The sequence below is a fragment of the Peromyscus leucopus genome, chromosome 23, assembly GCF_004664715.2.
Source record: "Peromyscus leucopus breed LL Stock chromosome 23, UCI_PerLeu_2.1, whole genome shotgun sequence".
NCBI classification, from domain to species: domain Eukaryota; kingdom Metazoa; phylum Chordata; class Mammalia; order Rodentia; family Cricetidae; genus Peromyscus; species Peromyscus leucopus.
In genome coordinates, this window is record NC_051082.1 from 23,358,172 (window position 1) to 23,376,155 (window position 17,984).

A 17,984-nucleotide genomic window follows, 5' to 3' on the forward strand; every position below is an offset into this window, starting at 1 on the left:
AACATCTGGAACTGGAAGGAGTTTTGTTCTAATAAGCTTAGAAAGTAAGATACTTATGTACACTAATCTTCAAATTCCCAGAAAAGAAGAAAATTAAGTTTCTAATACTTTAAACACACTTAATTAAAATAAATTCTTACACAGGCCAACTGAGAAACATTTAACAAACTCAAATTTACCTTACGTAGGTACTCCTCACTAAGCAAGACTAGAGAAAAAAATTTGGATTAATAAAAACAGCCAGATCTTCCCAGATTTATTGTAGTAAGTGTAATATGCCCAGTGATTTTTTTTAATTCATTCTGTAATACAAACAAGTTTACTAATAAGTAATTGAGAATCATTAGTATTTCATGCTATATTATGTTTTCATGCTTCTCTGATCAAACTGAATCAACATTTTAGTTAAATAAAATTATTTTAGCATAATTTTATAGTGCATTCACTTGGACTTCATTTCTTAAATTTTTAAATGATTTAAAACATTAGATGGATATTGAATTTATTAATGACTATTAATCAGATACTGAGGCTGTTTTAATTAAGAATACTGGAGCATTAATAACTCATCATGATGTAAATTTTTACTTTTTTGCTTATTTTTATTAGCTACAGAGAAGGCTCTACCTTTGGGTCAAGGTAATGAACATGGGCATTTAAGATCTTTTGTGAGGTTGTGAAAGAAGGAAACCATTAGTTCTGTTTTTACGCGATCCCTCCAGAATGCTGATGTTTTGGGGAAAGGTGTTTTACAATTAGCAGTGCTCCCTTTAATTTATTCCGTGAAATCAAATTTAGTTACCTTTTGGCGAATCCTCCCGTCTCTGTAACTCTTCAATCTCCCATCCCTGATGTAAACATCCCACCCAAAATTGATCTTTTTTTCCCTCCATATCTCTTATATTGCTATGGACCCTCAATACAGGAATCCCCGATCCCAATGGCCTTTTCCTGGTTTCCTTATTTCTGGGGAGCGGCAGAGATTACAGGGCTCTACCCCTCCCCTGAACTGTCAGCTACTGATAGGCTCTGAGGGAGGGGCAGTCAACAGTCTTCATGGAGAGGAGTCTACCGTCCTCCGAAGTACTTCCAAACCTGTGGTCAAACAGAAGCCTAGCTGAACTCTGTGGGTCTCAGAACAGAACAAAACAAAACTGGACAACAACAACAACAAAATCAGGAGTGTGGAAAGGAGCTTTGTAGAGAGAGGAGTTGACAGAGGTGGGAGAGAGGGGACTTTAATAAATCAGAATGAACATTATGTGTGTATTAAATTCTCAAAAATTGAACTTAAAAGTTTTAAGCTTTTAAGAGTTGAAACTAAAAATTTGGCACTATTGTGTAACAATACTTTTGGATAAATGTAACTAAGTTGCTGTGTTTTCTAGGAAAGGAACACTTTTGTTCCAAGTCAGTGTTTCTAAGGTTTTTTTCTTCTTTTTCCTTATCTGTATATACTTTAAAATTTTAGTGAGGACCTCAGTGAGTTTATTTTCCATATGAAAAAGAGCATGGGTCATAATTATCAATATTATAGCTTTAAAATTTGGAACTCAGAAATGTTTAAATGCTCATGTACTAATTCACTTCAGGTCAAGAATAAACACAATACTGGACCTGGCAGGATGGCTGAGCAGATAAAGACATATGAGTTCATTCCTCAGGACCCATAGGTAAAGGGAGAAAAACTATCTGCAAGTGTTGTTCTCTGGTATCACTGCAGATGCCATGGTACTTGTTTTACTGAACATACTGAATACTAATAGCATCAGAGCTGGCTGGTTTTGCAGCAACTTGACACAAACTAGGGTCTTCAGAGAGGAGGGGGCCTCAACTGAGAAAATGCCTCCATGAAATCTGGCTGCAGAAAAGTGGGTCAGACATTTTCTTAATTGGTGATTGATGGGGGAGGGCCCAGCCCATTGTGGGAAGTTCCCCTCCTGGGCTGGTGATCCTGGATTCTATAAGAAAGCAGACTGAGCAAGTATGAGGAACAAGCTAGAAAGCAGCACCCCTTCATGGCCTCTGCATCAGCTCCTGCCTCCAGGTTCCAAGTTAACAAGGGGTCAGATATATTGGCTGGAATGCCTGTCCTGATTTTTTTTTCCAATGATGAACAGTGATGTAGGAGCACAAGTCAAATCAATTCTTTCCTCTCCAATTTGCTTTTGGTCATGGTTTTTTCATCACAGCAACAGTAACCCTAGCTAAGACACCATTTTAGTTAATATCATGGAATTTAATTCTGTCTCCCCTGAGACCCAGGACCTTCAGCCCTAGGGTTGTTTTGTTACAAAGTAAGAGGACAAAAGAAGAATGAGGAGAACACTTTAAAGGGAGTTATATTAGCTTTGCTTTGTAAATTTAGAGTCTACAGAGGAAAAAGGAGCTATCTCAGGAGCTGCAACGGGACCCTCTCCTGCTTACACTTTTGTCTAAAGATGTTTTATTAGTGTCACCTTGTACACTGTAGAAATGAACACACATTTTTTGGCCACAAAGTTCTAGTTAGGAACTCTCATCAGGTATTTCTGTTCTTAGAAGGCTAAGGGACAAAGTGACCAATCATTTTTAATCTCTGTCACTTACACATTGGCGTTTGGTTTACTCTGATGTTGTGTTGGAGGCTGTGTACTGAGCTACAGGCATTAACAGCAATCTGATCTTCAGCAAGACCAGAAGAGTCTCAAGGTCCCCTTAGTAAAGAACTGTCCCAGGTATTTCAAACAATTAAGACTCCACAGAGTAAACGCTTGAGTAGAGATTTTCAAAAACATTAAAACCTCATCAACAGGCTGACATGAGATTTCCAGAACATTTAGTAATTTCATGAGACAAATATCAAATAAATAACACCCCCAGTGACTTTTAAAGATTTAGAAATATGTACTGTGTCCAAAAATAAGAATACAGAGACAGTCCGAACAGTCCTTCACTTACACATGTCTATTTTGAAATTCTTGTGAATACTTCAAAATTGCACACTAACCTCATTTAGGATGTGAAACTAAGTGATCTTTGAAACACACAAAAGCTTTTATTTTCTTTTTAAATTTAAAAAGTGAGCTATGAACACAGGCATATATAGAGCATTCACATTTCCTGATTGGAACTCTAGAAAGAGAAAGGTCATGCATGTGACAACTTAAATCCTCCTAATCAGACTAATTGACAGCGCAGTGACCCTAGTAGAGTGAGACTTAATTACACAAGAGTACAAAAATGGACAAGACGTTTCAACCCCTAATTCACTTGTGTTCTCTTTTTGTGTGTGTATATACGAACACCTTTTGGCTTCTTCTCTTACACCATCTACAACCTACAAATGCCAGAATCTGCTACTATTTTAAGTTCAAAGCCAGCTTGGCTATACAGAAAGATCCTTTCTTAAAAACACCAATGTAAGTTATCCTACAAAATCATTCAAAAAAAGGAAAGTATGTAAAGACTTTCATGCTAAATTAACACTTTTGGTATCTATACATTTAAGTGAATAGACTACATTAAGTGACCTATACTGTTCTTCAGGAATATTTTTCAAGCAACATGAGAAACATATCTGCTTCTAGGGAATTACAAGAATTTCACAATTATTATAAAAAATAAATCTTATATAATCTGTTGGATGGGGAAACAAAAACCTCAGAAAGTATCACACACTCATAGACAAAACTTGCCAAATGTTACTTAGATAATGTGTATGTAAATATGCCTTGTATGTGGATTCGCGAATTTCATTTGCGAAAAAAGTAGTTTAATATAAACAAAATCTCACTGGAAAGCATCTTAGTGGCCAGATTAATCTCACAGTATCTGACATTTTAAAGAAGATGTCAATTCATGTCTATGTGTATATTCTGGTTGTTTTTATTTATATCTTTGCCAACTTGACACAAACTAAAGATTCAGATTGTTTGTGGGCAGGTAGGTCTGTGTGGCATTTTCTTGATCTATGACTAATGTGGGAGAGCCCAGTGCACTGTGGGTGATACTACACCTGGGCAGGTGTCCTGAGTTGTATAAGAAAGCAGGCTGAACAAGCCATGAGGAGCAAGCCCATAAGCAGTACTCCTCCATAGCCTCTGCTGCAGCTCCTGCCTCCAGGTTCCTGTCCTCCTTGAGTTCCTGCCTTGACTTCCTTCAGTGATGGACTATGAAATGTAAGGGGAAATAAACCCTTTCCATTCCAAGTTGCTTTTGGTCAGGGTGTTTAGAATACCAATAAAAACTAATACTCTCTCTCTGTGTGTGTGTGTGTATGTGTGTGTATGTGTCTCCCTGCCTGCCTGTCTGTCTGTACATGAGCGAGCAGGTGACTTCAGAGAGCAGAAGAAGGAGGAAATTGGATCCCCCACAGCAGGAATTCTAAGTGATTGCAATTTACCTGATTTGAGTTAAAGAATCAAAATTACAGGCTTTTGCAAGAACAGAAAGTGTCCATAACCACTGAGCCATCTCTCCAGCCCTAGAATCCAACATTTTTAGTCACCAATGGGCAGGGTGACTTCTGAATTTCCTGTGACCAGAATATATCTATAACTCTAAAGGTATAGAAACCAAAGTAACAGGTGTGTATTCCCAAGGAAATTGTAAGCCTGACATTTCATATCATAACATGACATGAGCCTATTTGATGCCTCTGCATATGTGGAACTTAGGACTCCACGTTTTCATGAGATTCAACTGCTTAATGTTAAAAACAGTTACTTATAGAAAGTGCTCATGTTAATGTTCATACCCGCATGCTCCAGGAATACAAAAACAATATAGGTGTGTTACAAAGGTGTTCAAAACATATTTCAAAATTTCTTTAAAGGGGAGGGGGAGGCTGGGGAGGAAGCTCAGGTGCTAGAGTGCTTACACACCATGCATGAAGCCCTAGGTTCGATTCCCAGCACCACATAAACCCAGGTGTGGTGGTGCACACACCTGTAATCCTAGCACTCTGGAGGGAGAAGCGGGAAGAAAAGAAATTCAAGGTCATTCCCAGGTCCACAGCAAGTTGTAGGCCAGCTTGGGACACATGAGATGCTATCTTGAGAAACTATAGATAATATAGTAAATAAATAAAATAAATTTGCTAACAGAACAAAATATGTTGACTACTTGGGTTCAGGGCTGGGATGTTAACTTCCAATGACTCTGTCAGCATAATGCTTTGCCCCTAATATCCCCTAGCAATGCATTATGTATCACAAGTATTACAGCTACTATAGGACCCCCTGGTAACATGGACAATGCCCTCACTTGGAGGATTGAAATTGGAGTAAAGGGTCTGGAGAGATGGCTTAGTGGTTAAGAGCACTTACTTCTATTGCACAGGACCTGAATTGAGTTCCCAACACCCACAACCACCACATGGCTGCCTCACTCCAGGTCTGGGGAATCTAGCACTGTCTTCTGGTCTCTCCAGGCAACTGCACTCTCATGCATATATCCACCAAATCACACATATGCACACCATTTAAAATAGAATTCATCCTTGTTAGAAAATGGAGATGAATAATCTAAGGGGGGGGGTTGCATATCATAACCGAGGTGAGTTCTTGAGGTCCACCAGGAATACTACTCATGGGTTTCAGGTTCTGATTTCCTTCAGCTGTTTACATAAAGCAGTAACTGTGCTCCATCCCAATAAGAGTTTATGAGCTGTGATGAATATAGGGATATGAAGAGTGCAGCAGGAACCAGGGGTGCTGTGTCTTGCTGCGTTTTTAAGTGCTCCTTAAAATTCTGAGGCGGCCCCTACACAGCAGCTTTAGGAGCTGAGGTCATCCTGCTTTACAACACCACACCAAGCATGCTTAGAGGTGACAATTTACAAGCTCTGACATACTGTTGTCACCTACTTGAAAACAGCTACCATCCCCAAATCACCATGATTTATTACCAGCAGTCAAGTGGAGATGGCCATGGCATTTATTTGGTTTTTTTTTTTTTTCCCTTATTCGGGGGTTATAGAACAGTCCTTAAAATGTAGAATGAAGAAAGTCACTTTAAACATAACTATTAGTGGAGCTAATTCCTAAAGGAAAATCAGAAATCATTCATTCATCTGCTAAGTGCATTCAGGTTTGTTAGAAGGCATTTATAGCTCCAGTCCTTGGGTGATTGCTGGCCTTTCAGGGCCTATGTATTTAGGACCTGACAATTTATTAACTGCACTGTATCTAACAACATAAAGCCAAGGTTCTTTTTATAATGACACTGTTATTTTAAATGGATGAACACTTTTATATAAGCAAAATGCATTTTAAATGTCTGTCTTTGGAAGGCAAGTACTGGGAGTCAGTGGAGAGTCTCCCACTATCAGAGCCGTCAATAACTCCTGTTTACCGTTGGCGCTGACTATAGAAAAATGTGGCTTCACCTGGAGTGAACAGGCACTTCTCCTCTTTAACAAGCCCCAGGTGGGTTTTCTAACTTCGTTCATAATACTCTTGGTGTTTAACCAAAATCTAAGATTTTTATGCAATGGGTAGGGAGGATTCCAATTGACAATTGGCGGGGGGGGGGGGGGGGGGGGGGGGTGCAAAAATATATTTTTAGAGCACTTAAGCAAAGTAATGTGTCCTTTGATCTGAAAGGTTCTGACTAATGACCAATAAACCTGCAGAGCAGCTGAATGTGTGTATGTGTGCTTGTGTGCACGTGCGAGCGCATGAGCATGCGTGCTCAGAGCAGCCATGGGAGCCTCACCTATGGCTCATCCGGTATATAGTTCACATTAACCTACATAACATTTATGTGATAGAAACATCTATAAACTTTTTTTTTTTTTTGGTGGGGGGGAGTTCGAGACAAGGTTTCTCTGTGTAGTTTTGGTGCCTGTCCTGGATCGCTCTCTGTAGACCAGGCTCACAGAGAACCACCTGGGTCTGCCGCCTGAGTGCTGGGATGGGATTAAAGGTGTGCGCCACTACCGCCCTGGATGACATCTATAAATTTAGGGGCATCTTTTTGAAACCTGATTCACGAAAAAGTATAAAGATTAAAATAAATTATTATTTCCAGGCTCTGATGCAGTGATCTGCCCATCCCCTCTGGGTCTGTCAGACTTCAGTGCTAAAGCTCTCACCCTATCATCTAGCTATGGAATAGGAGAAGCCAACACATGTAGCTTCTCTGTGCATGCACATCTTCACATGAGCAAAATTTAGCATAAAAAAGTGAAATATCCATTAATAATGAATAATTCTTAATAATGAATGACGGAATATGTGATTTCACAAAAAGTCCCGTCAATAGAGCTCTGGTGCTGAAGGCCAGTACTCGGGATGATCACACCGCCCTCTGCAGCATGCAGAGGCAGCATGGCCAACAGGAAGCACCGGTCGTCTCCAGCAGACATTACTGATCCTATAGCCCAGACAAGAAGTATCAAAATGAAGACCCTTTCACCAGGTTTCCTATTTGGTGGCTTGTTATTTCTTTTATCACCTAAATGACTCTTTTTTTCCTTCAAGTCTTTTGAGAAACACAGGGCTAAAGGTCGTTTCTCCATATTCACCAACACTAGGTAAACTCTTAACAGATGTGACAACATCCACTACCAAGATATTCTACAGACAGTATGAGGGTTAATGTTGATCGTAAAGTTGACAAGATCCACAATCCCCTGGGGACATACGAGGTCACAGAAGAACTTACTGGAGTCTATTCTCCCTTTTTCACCATGTGGGTCCCGGGGATTTAACTCAGGTCATCAGGCTTGGCAGCAAGCGCCTTTCCCTGCGAACCTAGCTCAGCATATTCTTGAAAGTATTTTAAAATTATTAGCTGAAAAATATGGTCACCTGGGGTGGGGAATGTGACTTGATGGCATAGTACTTTTCTTATGGAAAGGTAGCATTTTTTTTCTTCTTCTTCTTTTGCCGATAGGAAAAGAAGCTCAATCATTTGCCCAGAAAGTTCTGGACAACAGTAAGATCACTTCAAAAGCATAGGTGATATCTCAGATATGAAATTTTATATTTAAACTTTAGTGATGTTACCACCACTTTCCTCGGCCAATATAATTAATAACAGCATTCTAAATTCTTATCCTTATACCAATCAATAAATGTAGCTCTCACCTCTCATCAAAGCAGGTTCATTCTGCAGGAGAAATGGAGACTACTATAGAAAGCCACCACAACTAATCAAACTGTAGAAAACAAACGACCATGTGGCAACCAAGCTCACTGGATACATAAAACAATACAACTCCTGAATCCAAATCTGAAGACCATCAAGGAAGAAGGGGCAGAAAGACTGGAGGAGCTATAGAACCAGGAAGTCAGTTGCAAGATTGTGTCTCCTAGAAATGACAGGGAAGCTTCAATCATAATGCATCGGCAATACAGCTTCCTAAACAAGACGCCCAAACAAATCATCAGCAGTTTACATATCAGCATAGAGGGAGAAATATCCCAGGACCCCACCCCTAAGTGAGTAGATACAAGCTACCCCTAAGTGAGTAGATACAAGCTACCCCTAAGTGAGTAGATACAAGCAAATAAATTGCTGAGGGCAGAGAGAGAGAATGAGAATTAAAATCTTCCCCAGGGATAGCTCCCTAATTGGTTTTCCCATACCAAGCGGAGAGCCCTAAAAACATACACACAAACACACACACATACATACATACATACATACATACACACACATATACACATGTTTGTGTTTTATATATGTTTATATATGTGTGTTTTGTATATATGAGGGAATAACACTAAATGGTTTCAGCAAATTATATTTATATATTTGTTTATAAATACAAGCACAGTAATAACTAAGAAAAAGGGGCTGTGAATTTAAGAGGGAGTGGTACAGGAGAGACACTGAAGGGTTCGGAGGGAGGAGGGAAATGATGCAGTAACACAATTAAAAATAAAAGTTCAAATATGAAAAATTAAACTAATATAGTCCATAATACATTTCTAATAAAAATTTAAAACTACAAAGAATTACACAAATCATAACAAATGCTGTTAGACTTTTCAAGGGCTTGTACGTAGAAAAAAACTAAGAAGGAGACAAAGAACGTCCCCTTTGGAAAAGAGGCACACAGGTCATCACGCTGCATTCTGTACCCGCTCCCAGAGTTATCCTTGCAACTTAAGTAATGTGCAGAAAATCAGTAATTACATGAACGCCATCTCAAGAAGTGTAATGCCATACAATCCCCTTGCTTGTAGTATGAATTACAGGGTAAAAGTGGGCTGGCTTCTCAGAGATCTTAAGGTGTGACAATTAGCAAGCTGCAACTTTAAGAGAAATAACTGGAGTTAGGGAAGCTAGATCCGAGCTATCAGGCCAGTGTCCTAAGACACTCGGGACAGTAAGAACGCTGAGGATTATCCAGAGGAGCAGACAGGATGTTTCACCATGGTCTAAGAGGGCTTCACATCCCTTTCACAAGAGCTTATGTGCTCAGCCTAGGAAGATAATCACCTAACGACAGGCACAGAGGCTCCAGCACTTAGACCAGTGCAGGGGCTGGAAAGACGAATCAAGAGGTAAAGTGATACCTACAAAAGCATGAGGCCCTGAGTTCAGATCCATCATGCATATAAAAAAAAAAAAAAAAAAAAAAAACAGACTTAGTGAGACATGCCTCTAATGCCAGTGCTGGGAAGGCAGAGACAGAGGGTCCCTGGGAATTTAGCAGCCAGCCAGCCTAGCCAATCAGTGAGATCCAGGTTCAGTGAGAGACCGATGTGATGAAATATTGTCTCTCTCCTGACTGTGGGTCATTCCTAAGAATACTTTCTTTTGGCTAGGCCGTGGTGGCTGATGCCTTTAATCCCAGCACTTGGGAGGCAGAGCCAGGTGGATCTCTGTGAATTCAAGGCCAGCCTGGTCTACAGAGTGAGATCCAGTAAGGGCAACAAAACTGCACAGAGAAACCCTGTCTCAAAATAACAAACAACAACAAAAAATAATACTTTCTTTTGGTGTCACAGAGTAACACTCACACCCTACAGCCAATCTCTGAAAACTTGAATTACTAAAAAGACCTTCCTTAGCTGCCCAGCCCAGACCTCAGCCAGGTTAAAAGTTCTTAACAAGCTTTAAAGGCCCCCAGTGGGAAAACAGGTAAGAAACGTGAACAGACTAAAGGGAACAACTGCTATGTTGAGACAGCCCAGAGAAGAGGTCATTTCAATGTCACCATCACCAGGGTGACACACTAAATACATCTGTGTCTGAAGTCCACACAAAGTGAGTGATATGCAGCTGACCAAACACAGCATCCCAGGCCCCCATGAAAGCCCTGGGAAGGAAAATGAATGCCTCTATACTCTGGATACAAATCAAAGTCTACTTTTATGTTATCAATTTTTAGGGGTGCCATCTGTCACCACAATACTGCATAGTTTGACACAAAGTTTATCTACTCGTTTGCTATGTGAAGAACAAAGGCACTTAGAGGCTGGGGAGATAATGCTCCAGTTACAAAGTGCACACTTCCTGAGCAGAGGATGCAAGCTCAGTTCCTAGCACCTACACAGGAGCTCACACACCTGTCACTCCAACTCCAGGAGATCTGATTCCCTCTTCTGGACTCTATAGACACTGGCACTGCTGTGCACACATTCACCCACACAAAATTAAAAAAAATTAAAAAGATCTATAGGAAAAAAAAACCCTTGAGGGTATATTTTATTACATGCCGCTAGTGAGTTCTGTTCTGTGCATATTAATTACGTCATTTGGTTTAAGATTCACAACTCTATCAGGTGGGTGGTGAAGCAGAAATAAAGGTATCAAACACCCTGCCCAAGGTCACACAGCTCGTGCGCAGATCATTCTGCCGCAATGGACTTCATTACACATGATTCAGAGTGAAATTTGAACTATATGTTTCAGGAGGAAAGATATCCAGAAATGCTTAAATCAAACAGAAAATGTATTCACTGAGCTGACGTTTAAAAAACAAAAAAAGAAAACCCTACACACACTCCAACAAGTTTCAGACTGCTTGCCAAAAAGGAAAGGAAAAAAAAAGCGAGCAAACTGATTCCAAGTCGCCTATAATTTCATTTATATTTAGAATACGAGCTGAGCAGGGGATGCGTATGCAGTGTGTGTGTGTGTGTGTGTGTGTGTGTGTGTGTGTGTGTATAACACTCACAGTATTCAAAGCCTCCCCCAAACGTGCAGTTTGTTCCAGTCCTCCTCTATTTTGTCTACTTGAAGGATTCTTTGCAATATGCTTATGTAAATAGTGTTCTTCACTGCTGTTCCCATCTCCCAAATCTTCTGCTTTAGCATAGACTGGAAAACTGACAGACCTAAGCAGACATCTTTGGAACACAAAACCAGGAAGACATAAACAAATAGAACCAGATCAAAAACAAAGGCTTCTCTAAAACCCTTCAGCAGAACAGGATGGATACAGTCAAACAACGGAGAAACAAGTACAACCGGATGGACTGGCCCAAGAGTGAGGAGGCGCAGGTACAGATGCACACATCGCATTCACACATATACAGACTAGATGGTGAATGAATTGCAAATATATTGTTTTATAAAAAAAAATAACAACAACAAAAGACAACAACTGGCTTTTCACCTCAGTTTACTAAAATCTCCACCACAGGACACGGGAGCTAACATAAGGTTCGGGAGTAGAAAGGGACACTAAGTCATTTGAGTGTTTACACAAACAGTTCTGGGTTGTTGAGTCCCAAAGGTGAGGGATGTGAGCCTTTCCAAACCCAACAGTTCATGACTGATTGGTAAGAATTAGCTCATCTGTAATGATTCCCCTCCATCCACATATCAAAGAGTTGTCAAAGGATAACTAATGAGGGGCAAGAATCAGTATAGGAATCAACCTAATACTGAGCCTGAGCACAATGTAAACAGTATGTTGGCAGGGGGGGGGGCAGGAACAGAAATTGTAAATACATTATTTTCATTTAAAAGCATGAAACTCAGCAACGTAGAAGTAGGTTCCTGAAATTGAGTATTCCATGTGATACTGTTGGAATGATACTTAAAACAGAGCCGGGTTTTCATGAGGGCTTGGCAACGCCACCAAGGATTTCGCAGGGTGATAACAGAACAATGTAGTATTGGAAACACATTCTGCGAGGGGCATTTTTATCATAGCTGAGAGCGGAACAGACATCTGGTACTCATCTTCCCCATGTACGCTAATAACATGACAGTTCTGGAGATAAGCAGAGTAAGTTGATTTTACCAAAGCAATTTTAGCAAAATAAAGAAGTTTTAAAGTTAGCCAAAGTTGTTTGAGCATTTAAAAAAAAGAAGAAAACTCCAAATCCTAATTAAGGATTCACCAGCTATCAGATTATCATTAGAAAACAAAAATAAGAATTCCTAGAACTAAGAAAGTAAAAAGCAAAACACGAGGGCCATTTTTGAGATAACACCCTTCTTTCAGGGTGATTGTACAGACAATTTAAAAAAGGTAACAATGGACTATGCAGGCTGTAACTGAACATGTGACGGTGGTGGTGTTGGCTTTACTTCTGAAAAGGAGGTGGGGTGAGGATGGAGCCTGTGCAGGGAGAACAGGCACAACAGCTCCCAGATTTGACTTCCAGCATCTCAACCCACACCCAGCCTGGTGTGAAGAGATGGCAGATGGGACCACGTCTGTTCTTTCGACTGCTGAGGCAAGACGCTGAGCGCATCCTGCTCCTTCTGTAAGCATGAATATTCAGGCCCTGTAAACGAACTGTGCTAACTGTATGATGCAGGTCCAGAGCCATCCTTACCATTCTCCTTGGATGACAGATTAAGACCAAGGCGTAGGGGGTGGGGTTTGCAAAACTTCGGAAAAACTCAATGCCCATGGAAATAATGCTGATTTCATAATTTAATAGAAATACCGTGAGAGAAATGAGTCTGCAGAACAGTATTTAGCATCTTAGAAGGACAAAGTTAAAAGCAACCGCACTGAATTAGTATTTAGTCACCATGTTCGGCAGTATGTGTTCAATCTTGGGTAATATACTATCCAGCGTTCCTTCAGAACACAATCAAGTTCCTGGAAATACAGTAATAAACTGTAACCCTGCTATGTTATCTTGTGTAAATAATGCTGGTTTGTAACTCTTCCTCATTTGTATCTTGGAAAGGAATACTAAATCCACAAAGGATAATTTTCTTATAAAAATTTAATGAAGCAACCATTTCTCTGTCTTTGAATGAAAGATGGTGTAATATCCCAGAAGTATGTTTCCTTTAGCCCCTTCCCTCCCCTAAGGACAGACTGTAAGGACCAGAAAGAAAACAGTGCATCTGTTCTTGCCACAAACAGTGGAGTGTGGTGATTCCTGACACAAGAGCTAGATAGAAGATACCAACCAGAGTGTGCTGGAAACACTATTGGAATGCCACCTCCCCTCAAAATGGAGCAGAAACACTTTGTTCATAGAAGCTCTTGAGAGCGCTTCGAAGAAGGTACCTCCATACGTAGTCTGACTTCCAACACCTACGGAACTGGGCTGGCAAGAGCCATCATGTGTCCCCCAGTTTCCTAAACATGCTAAGTGCCCCACCTAGGCAGGTGCCTCCTGATCCTTAGGGCCCAACAGGTTAAACCCTTGAACAATAAAACAACTCTCAATGAGAGGGCAGAACTCTGTGTGCTCATGGGGAGCGAGGAGGCCTCCTCAGATGTCATTTTTTCACACTGTAACGAGGGATTGTTAGAAAAGCAGACGGACGGCAACATGAGGCGCGAAGGCGGGAGCGGAGATGGACTTACGAAGTAGCCTGTTCCCAAGCTGGAAGGAGCTGAACTCTGCAAGGCAAGAACAGAGACAAGAATGGCAAAGTCAGTAGCCATTTTTAACAGGGTCCCATCCACACAGCTCATTACCAGCCCTTTATCCAGACATCACAGGCCCGAGCGTGAGGTCCCTTGTCATCTGCTACTGATACACAGAACGTGTTGCTTCATCTCCCCCCTTTATATCTCTCAACCACTCAGAGATGCTAACGTGCTATTTACTGGATGCTGAGCTTCTGCGGTGGACGTAATTGCCAATTTATTTGACAGGCAGCTGGGTAATGAATTAATGATGGCATTTCGCCCCCGCACTGAGACTGAACAGGCACCAGGCAGCCTGCCTCCCTGACTTCCTGACATTCAAGGCCTGGGTCTCAAGCTATTTGGTTTTGTGGCCGCAGAGAGGCAGGCAAGAGGAAAAAGCCCAGGCTGACTTGAAAATAAAAAGCCCAATGGGGTTGCATGACTTTTTGGTATATGACCTACTTGCCAGTTTATTCCCTGAAGGCTTTGGTTAGTACACACTTGGCACTGTGCAAAAATTAGACATTTTGTAAACATAATAAGTTGACTAAAATGCAAAGAATCCATGGGCAGAGGGAGGCATTTTTTGTCTCAGCATTATCAATTCAGACTGCCACAGCTCTGACACAGTGGACCACTAAAAATCAATAATTCTGAGCTGAACTCAGGGTATCATGTACTTGGAGAAAAGAAGCCAAAGTATGAACATGGAAGTTGCGTGTATATCTTATTATTTTCCATTTGTATATCTGTATGGCTATATGAGTTTATGTGTACTACATGTGTACAGGTACCCGGAGGAGGCCAAAGGGCATTCGATCCTCTGGAACTAGAGTTGTGTGTAGTCGTGAGCTTCCTACTTGGGTCCTCTGCAAGAGGAGTGAGTGCTCTTAACCCAAAAGTCATCTCTCTAGCCCCCCACCTCAACCCACTTCTTTGAGACAGGTCCTCATGTAGTCTAGGCTTGCCCTCAATTCCTGAGGGATAGGAGTCTAGGTATGTATCACTCACTACATTCATTTATGTAATGTTAGTGGTCACATGCAGAACTTCCTGAATGCTAGGCAACCATTCAACCTACTAAACTATTTGCCCAGCCCTCCACGCAGGTTTTACACAAGGTCTCTGAGTAGTCTAGGCTGGTCTCCAACTCCCTCTGTAATTGAGGACACCCTTGGTCCTCCTGCTTCCATCCCGAGGGCTGGGACAACAGGAGTGCACTAAGATACCTGGTTTACACAGTGCTGCAGATAGACTGGGGGCCTCGGGCATGCTAGCAAGTACTTTACCAAAAGAGCCACAGCCCCAAGTCTGGATAGTTTTTGTTTGTTTGGTTTGGTTTGGTTTTTCTTTTGGGGGGTGTGGGCTCTCTTTAAAAACCTGTCTTTACAATTACTTAATTTTTTGTCCTTGTCTTTATGATGGAGGGAGGCACCAAGTAAGACTGAAATGAAAATCACCGGATGCTGAGTCAGTCATTGTAATTCAGCAGCTATCCCCTCCACAGAGAGGCCAGATCTCCCACCTGATTCAAAAACCACTTCCTTTGGCTGCCCCCACTTGCACATCCAATCTCCTGCTCTTTAAACAACAGGCATGAGGAGACATGGGCCTGCACACCACGTTTTGTGCCCAACAGGCAATGCAGAAATACTAATTGAAAGGACATATGAATAAATGGTTGGATTATGTGAGGTACAAGAAGCTGAGGCGACTTCGACACTTCTAACAGCAGATTTGAATTCCTTTGACTGTGAACTGAGAAGGTGCATGAGTTATGCTATTTACTTAATCATTTTACTGGTTTTCGAGACAGGGCTTCTCTGGGTAGCCGTGGCTATCCCGGAACTCACTCAGTAGACCAGGCTGGCCTTGAACTCACAGAGATCTGCCTGTCTCTGCCTCCTGAGTGCTGGGGTTAGCCATCACTGCCCGGCTAGGTTGCGCCCCCCCCCCCCCCCCCCCCCCGCAAATAATCTAACAGCATCAACTTGAAGAAGGAGCTTATTTGGGTCATAGTTTGAGGATGACGTTCATCCCCGTGAAGAAGGCCTAACAGCAGCAGACAGAAGTTCCTTCTCATGGGCCTGTAGGTGGTGGCGCACACCTTCAATCCCAGCACTCGGGAGGCAGAAACAGACAGATCTTTGATAGTTTGAGGCCAGCCCGGTCTACAGAGTGAGTTCTAGGACAGCCAGAGCTGTTACACACAGAACCCCTATCTTGAAATACCACCTCAACACACAAAGAAAGAAGAAGCTGCTCATCATACTGCATCATAAGTCATGAAGCAGACAAAAAGTATGAAACCTATCAAATACCCAGGACCACCCTTAGTAACTCTCTTCCTCTAGAACAAGGCTCTACCTCCTAAAGTTTCCACAGTCTCCAAGAGCAGCACGACTGGCTGTCCACCTAGCATTCACACACTTGGGTCTGCAGAGGCAATTTCACATTCAAACTGTAACAGAAGGGATGTGATTTTCTGACTGTGTCCTCACCCAACAAAGACAGCATGCTTCAAAGCATTTCTAGGGCAAAATTTCCTCATCTTGGTGTTTCCTGCAACCTCAGGAATAAAGCACCATGTCAGTATGTTAAGTATGTGACCCGCGTTTACAAACCTTCCTGCAGGGCTAACAAGATCTCTGTGGCTAAGGTCTTCCAGAGAACCTGAGTTCGGTTCCCACCACCCACATCAGGTGGCTCATAACTACCTACACCTCCAGCTCCAGGGGATACAACACCCTCTTGTGGTCCTCCTGGGCAGCTGCGTACCTGCTGCACACGTACACGTACACACACACACACAAACACACACACAAACACACACACACACACACACACACACACACACACGTAAATTAATCTAAAGAAACAATCAATAAACAAACAAAACCCTTCTGTGTTCTTGATTCTACCTGCAGGAGAGAGAGAAAGAGAGAAAGAGAAAGACAGAAAGAGAGTGTTAGTTCAATCCAGCCACCGTAGTCATGGAGACTGCTTTTACCAGTGGGTGACCATATGACAATGTCACCAATTTTCTGTACTCCAGCTCTTGTTACAGCAGGTAAAGGCAGAAGACAAGTTAGGTTTCTACCAGGCTGGAGTCCTGCCTCTAGGAAACAAACTCATTTTGGGATGTGACAGAGATGCAAAAGGGATTTGTTGATCTCATTCACCCTGCTTCCTGAAAATGTTTTATCCCAGAAGAAGAAGGATCACTCCAACCCGAGCTTCCGACCCCCACATGCACATCACCGTATTGTATACCCAAGCAAATTACATCCTTGAGGTCTAAGCAAGCTCTGATATGCTCATTTTGCATATATATTGTGCATTACTTGGGGAGCGGGTGGAGAGGAAGGCTTTGTTGTGCACGTTTGCTCTGGCCATTGTTTATGCAGGTCTGACTGAATGAGGGAACAGTGGGTATCATTTCAATTTCTGATGTCAACATCAAATTACTTATTTAATTTCATGCCTGGTGAAGCATTGTATAGCTACACGCGGAATCATTTCAGTTCATTTGTTATGCTGTGCTTTCGCAGCGATTGGCTTGCCTTCCAACTGACAGCTTTAATTACGACATGAATTTGATTGCACTGCTGAGGAATTAACATAATGCAACAAAGCATTTAAGCACCCTGCCTTATCACCCAGCTTCCACACACATGGGTGTACACACACACACACACACACACACACACACACACACACACACACGCTGACAGACACAGGAAATAAGAGATGCTGGAACCTCCTGTCTCTGAAAGGTGCACTGGAGACAGCTTCAGAGTCTGTGCAAGGCACACATGTAGGATCTTTGCATTGGAGCTTATCTACAATTGCCAATGAACTGAGTATACCATTTTCATTAATATTCTATCGTTTGCTTGTTTTTTATTTATCTATAACAGGGTCTCATGTATCCCAAGCTGACCTGAAAATTGTTGAGTAGCTGATTACCTAAAAAATTTTTTAATTCAAGCTTCATTTTTAAATTTTGTGTGTGTGTCTGTATGTGTGCGCTCGTGCGTGCGTGCATGTGTATACACATGGGTGTACAGTGCCCACAGAGGCCAGAAGAGGGCATCAGATCTGGAGCTGGAGATACAAGTAGTTGTGGGGTACCCAAAGTGGGCGCTGGGAATTTAACTCAGGTGTCCTGTAAAGAGTGGCAAGTGCTCTTAACCACTGAGCCATC

The 17,984-nt window shown here is 41.8% G+C and overlaps 1 protein-coding gene across 5 annotated transcripts in view; it reads right to left on the minus strand.

The window, feature by feature from the left end:
* Auts2 (activator of transcription and developmental regulator AUTS2) overlaps positions 1–17,984 on the minus strand; it is a 1,119,825-nt gene that overhangs the window by 606,819 nt on the left and 495,022 nt on the right. For all 5 annotated transcript variants that reach the window (XM_028870211.2, XM_037198545.1, XM_028870212.2 and 2 more), the window contains exon 4: positions 13,730–13,765. In XM_028870211.2, the coding sequence (XP_028726044.1) occupies positions 13,730–13,765 (36 nt within the window). The remainder of the gene's footprint in view (positions 1–13,729; positions 13,766–17,984) is intronic.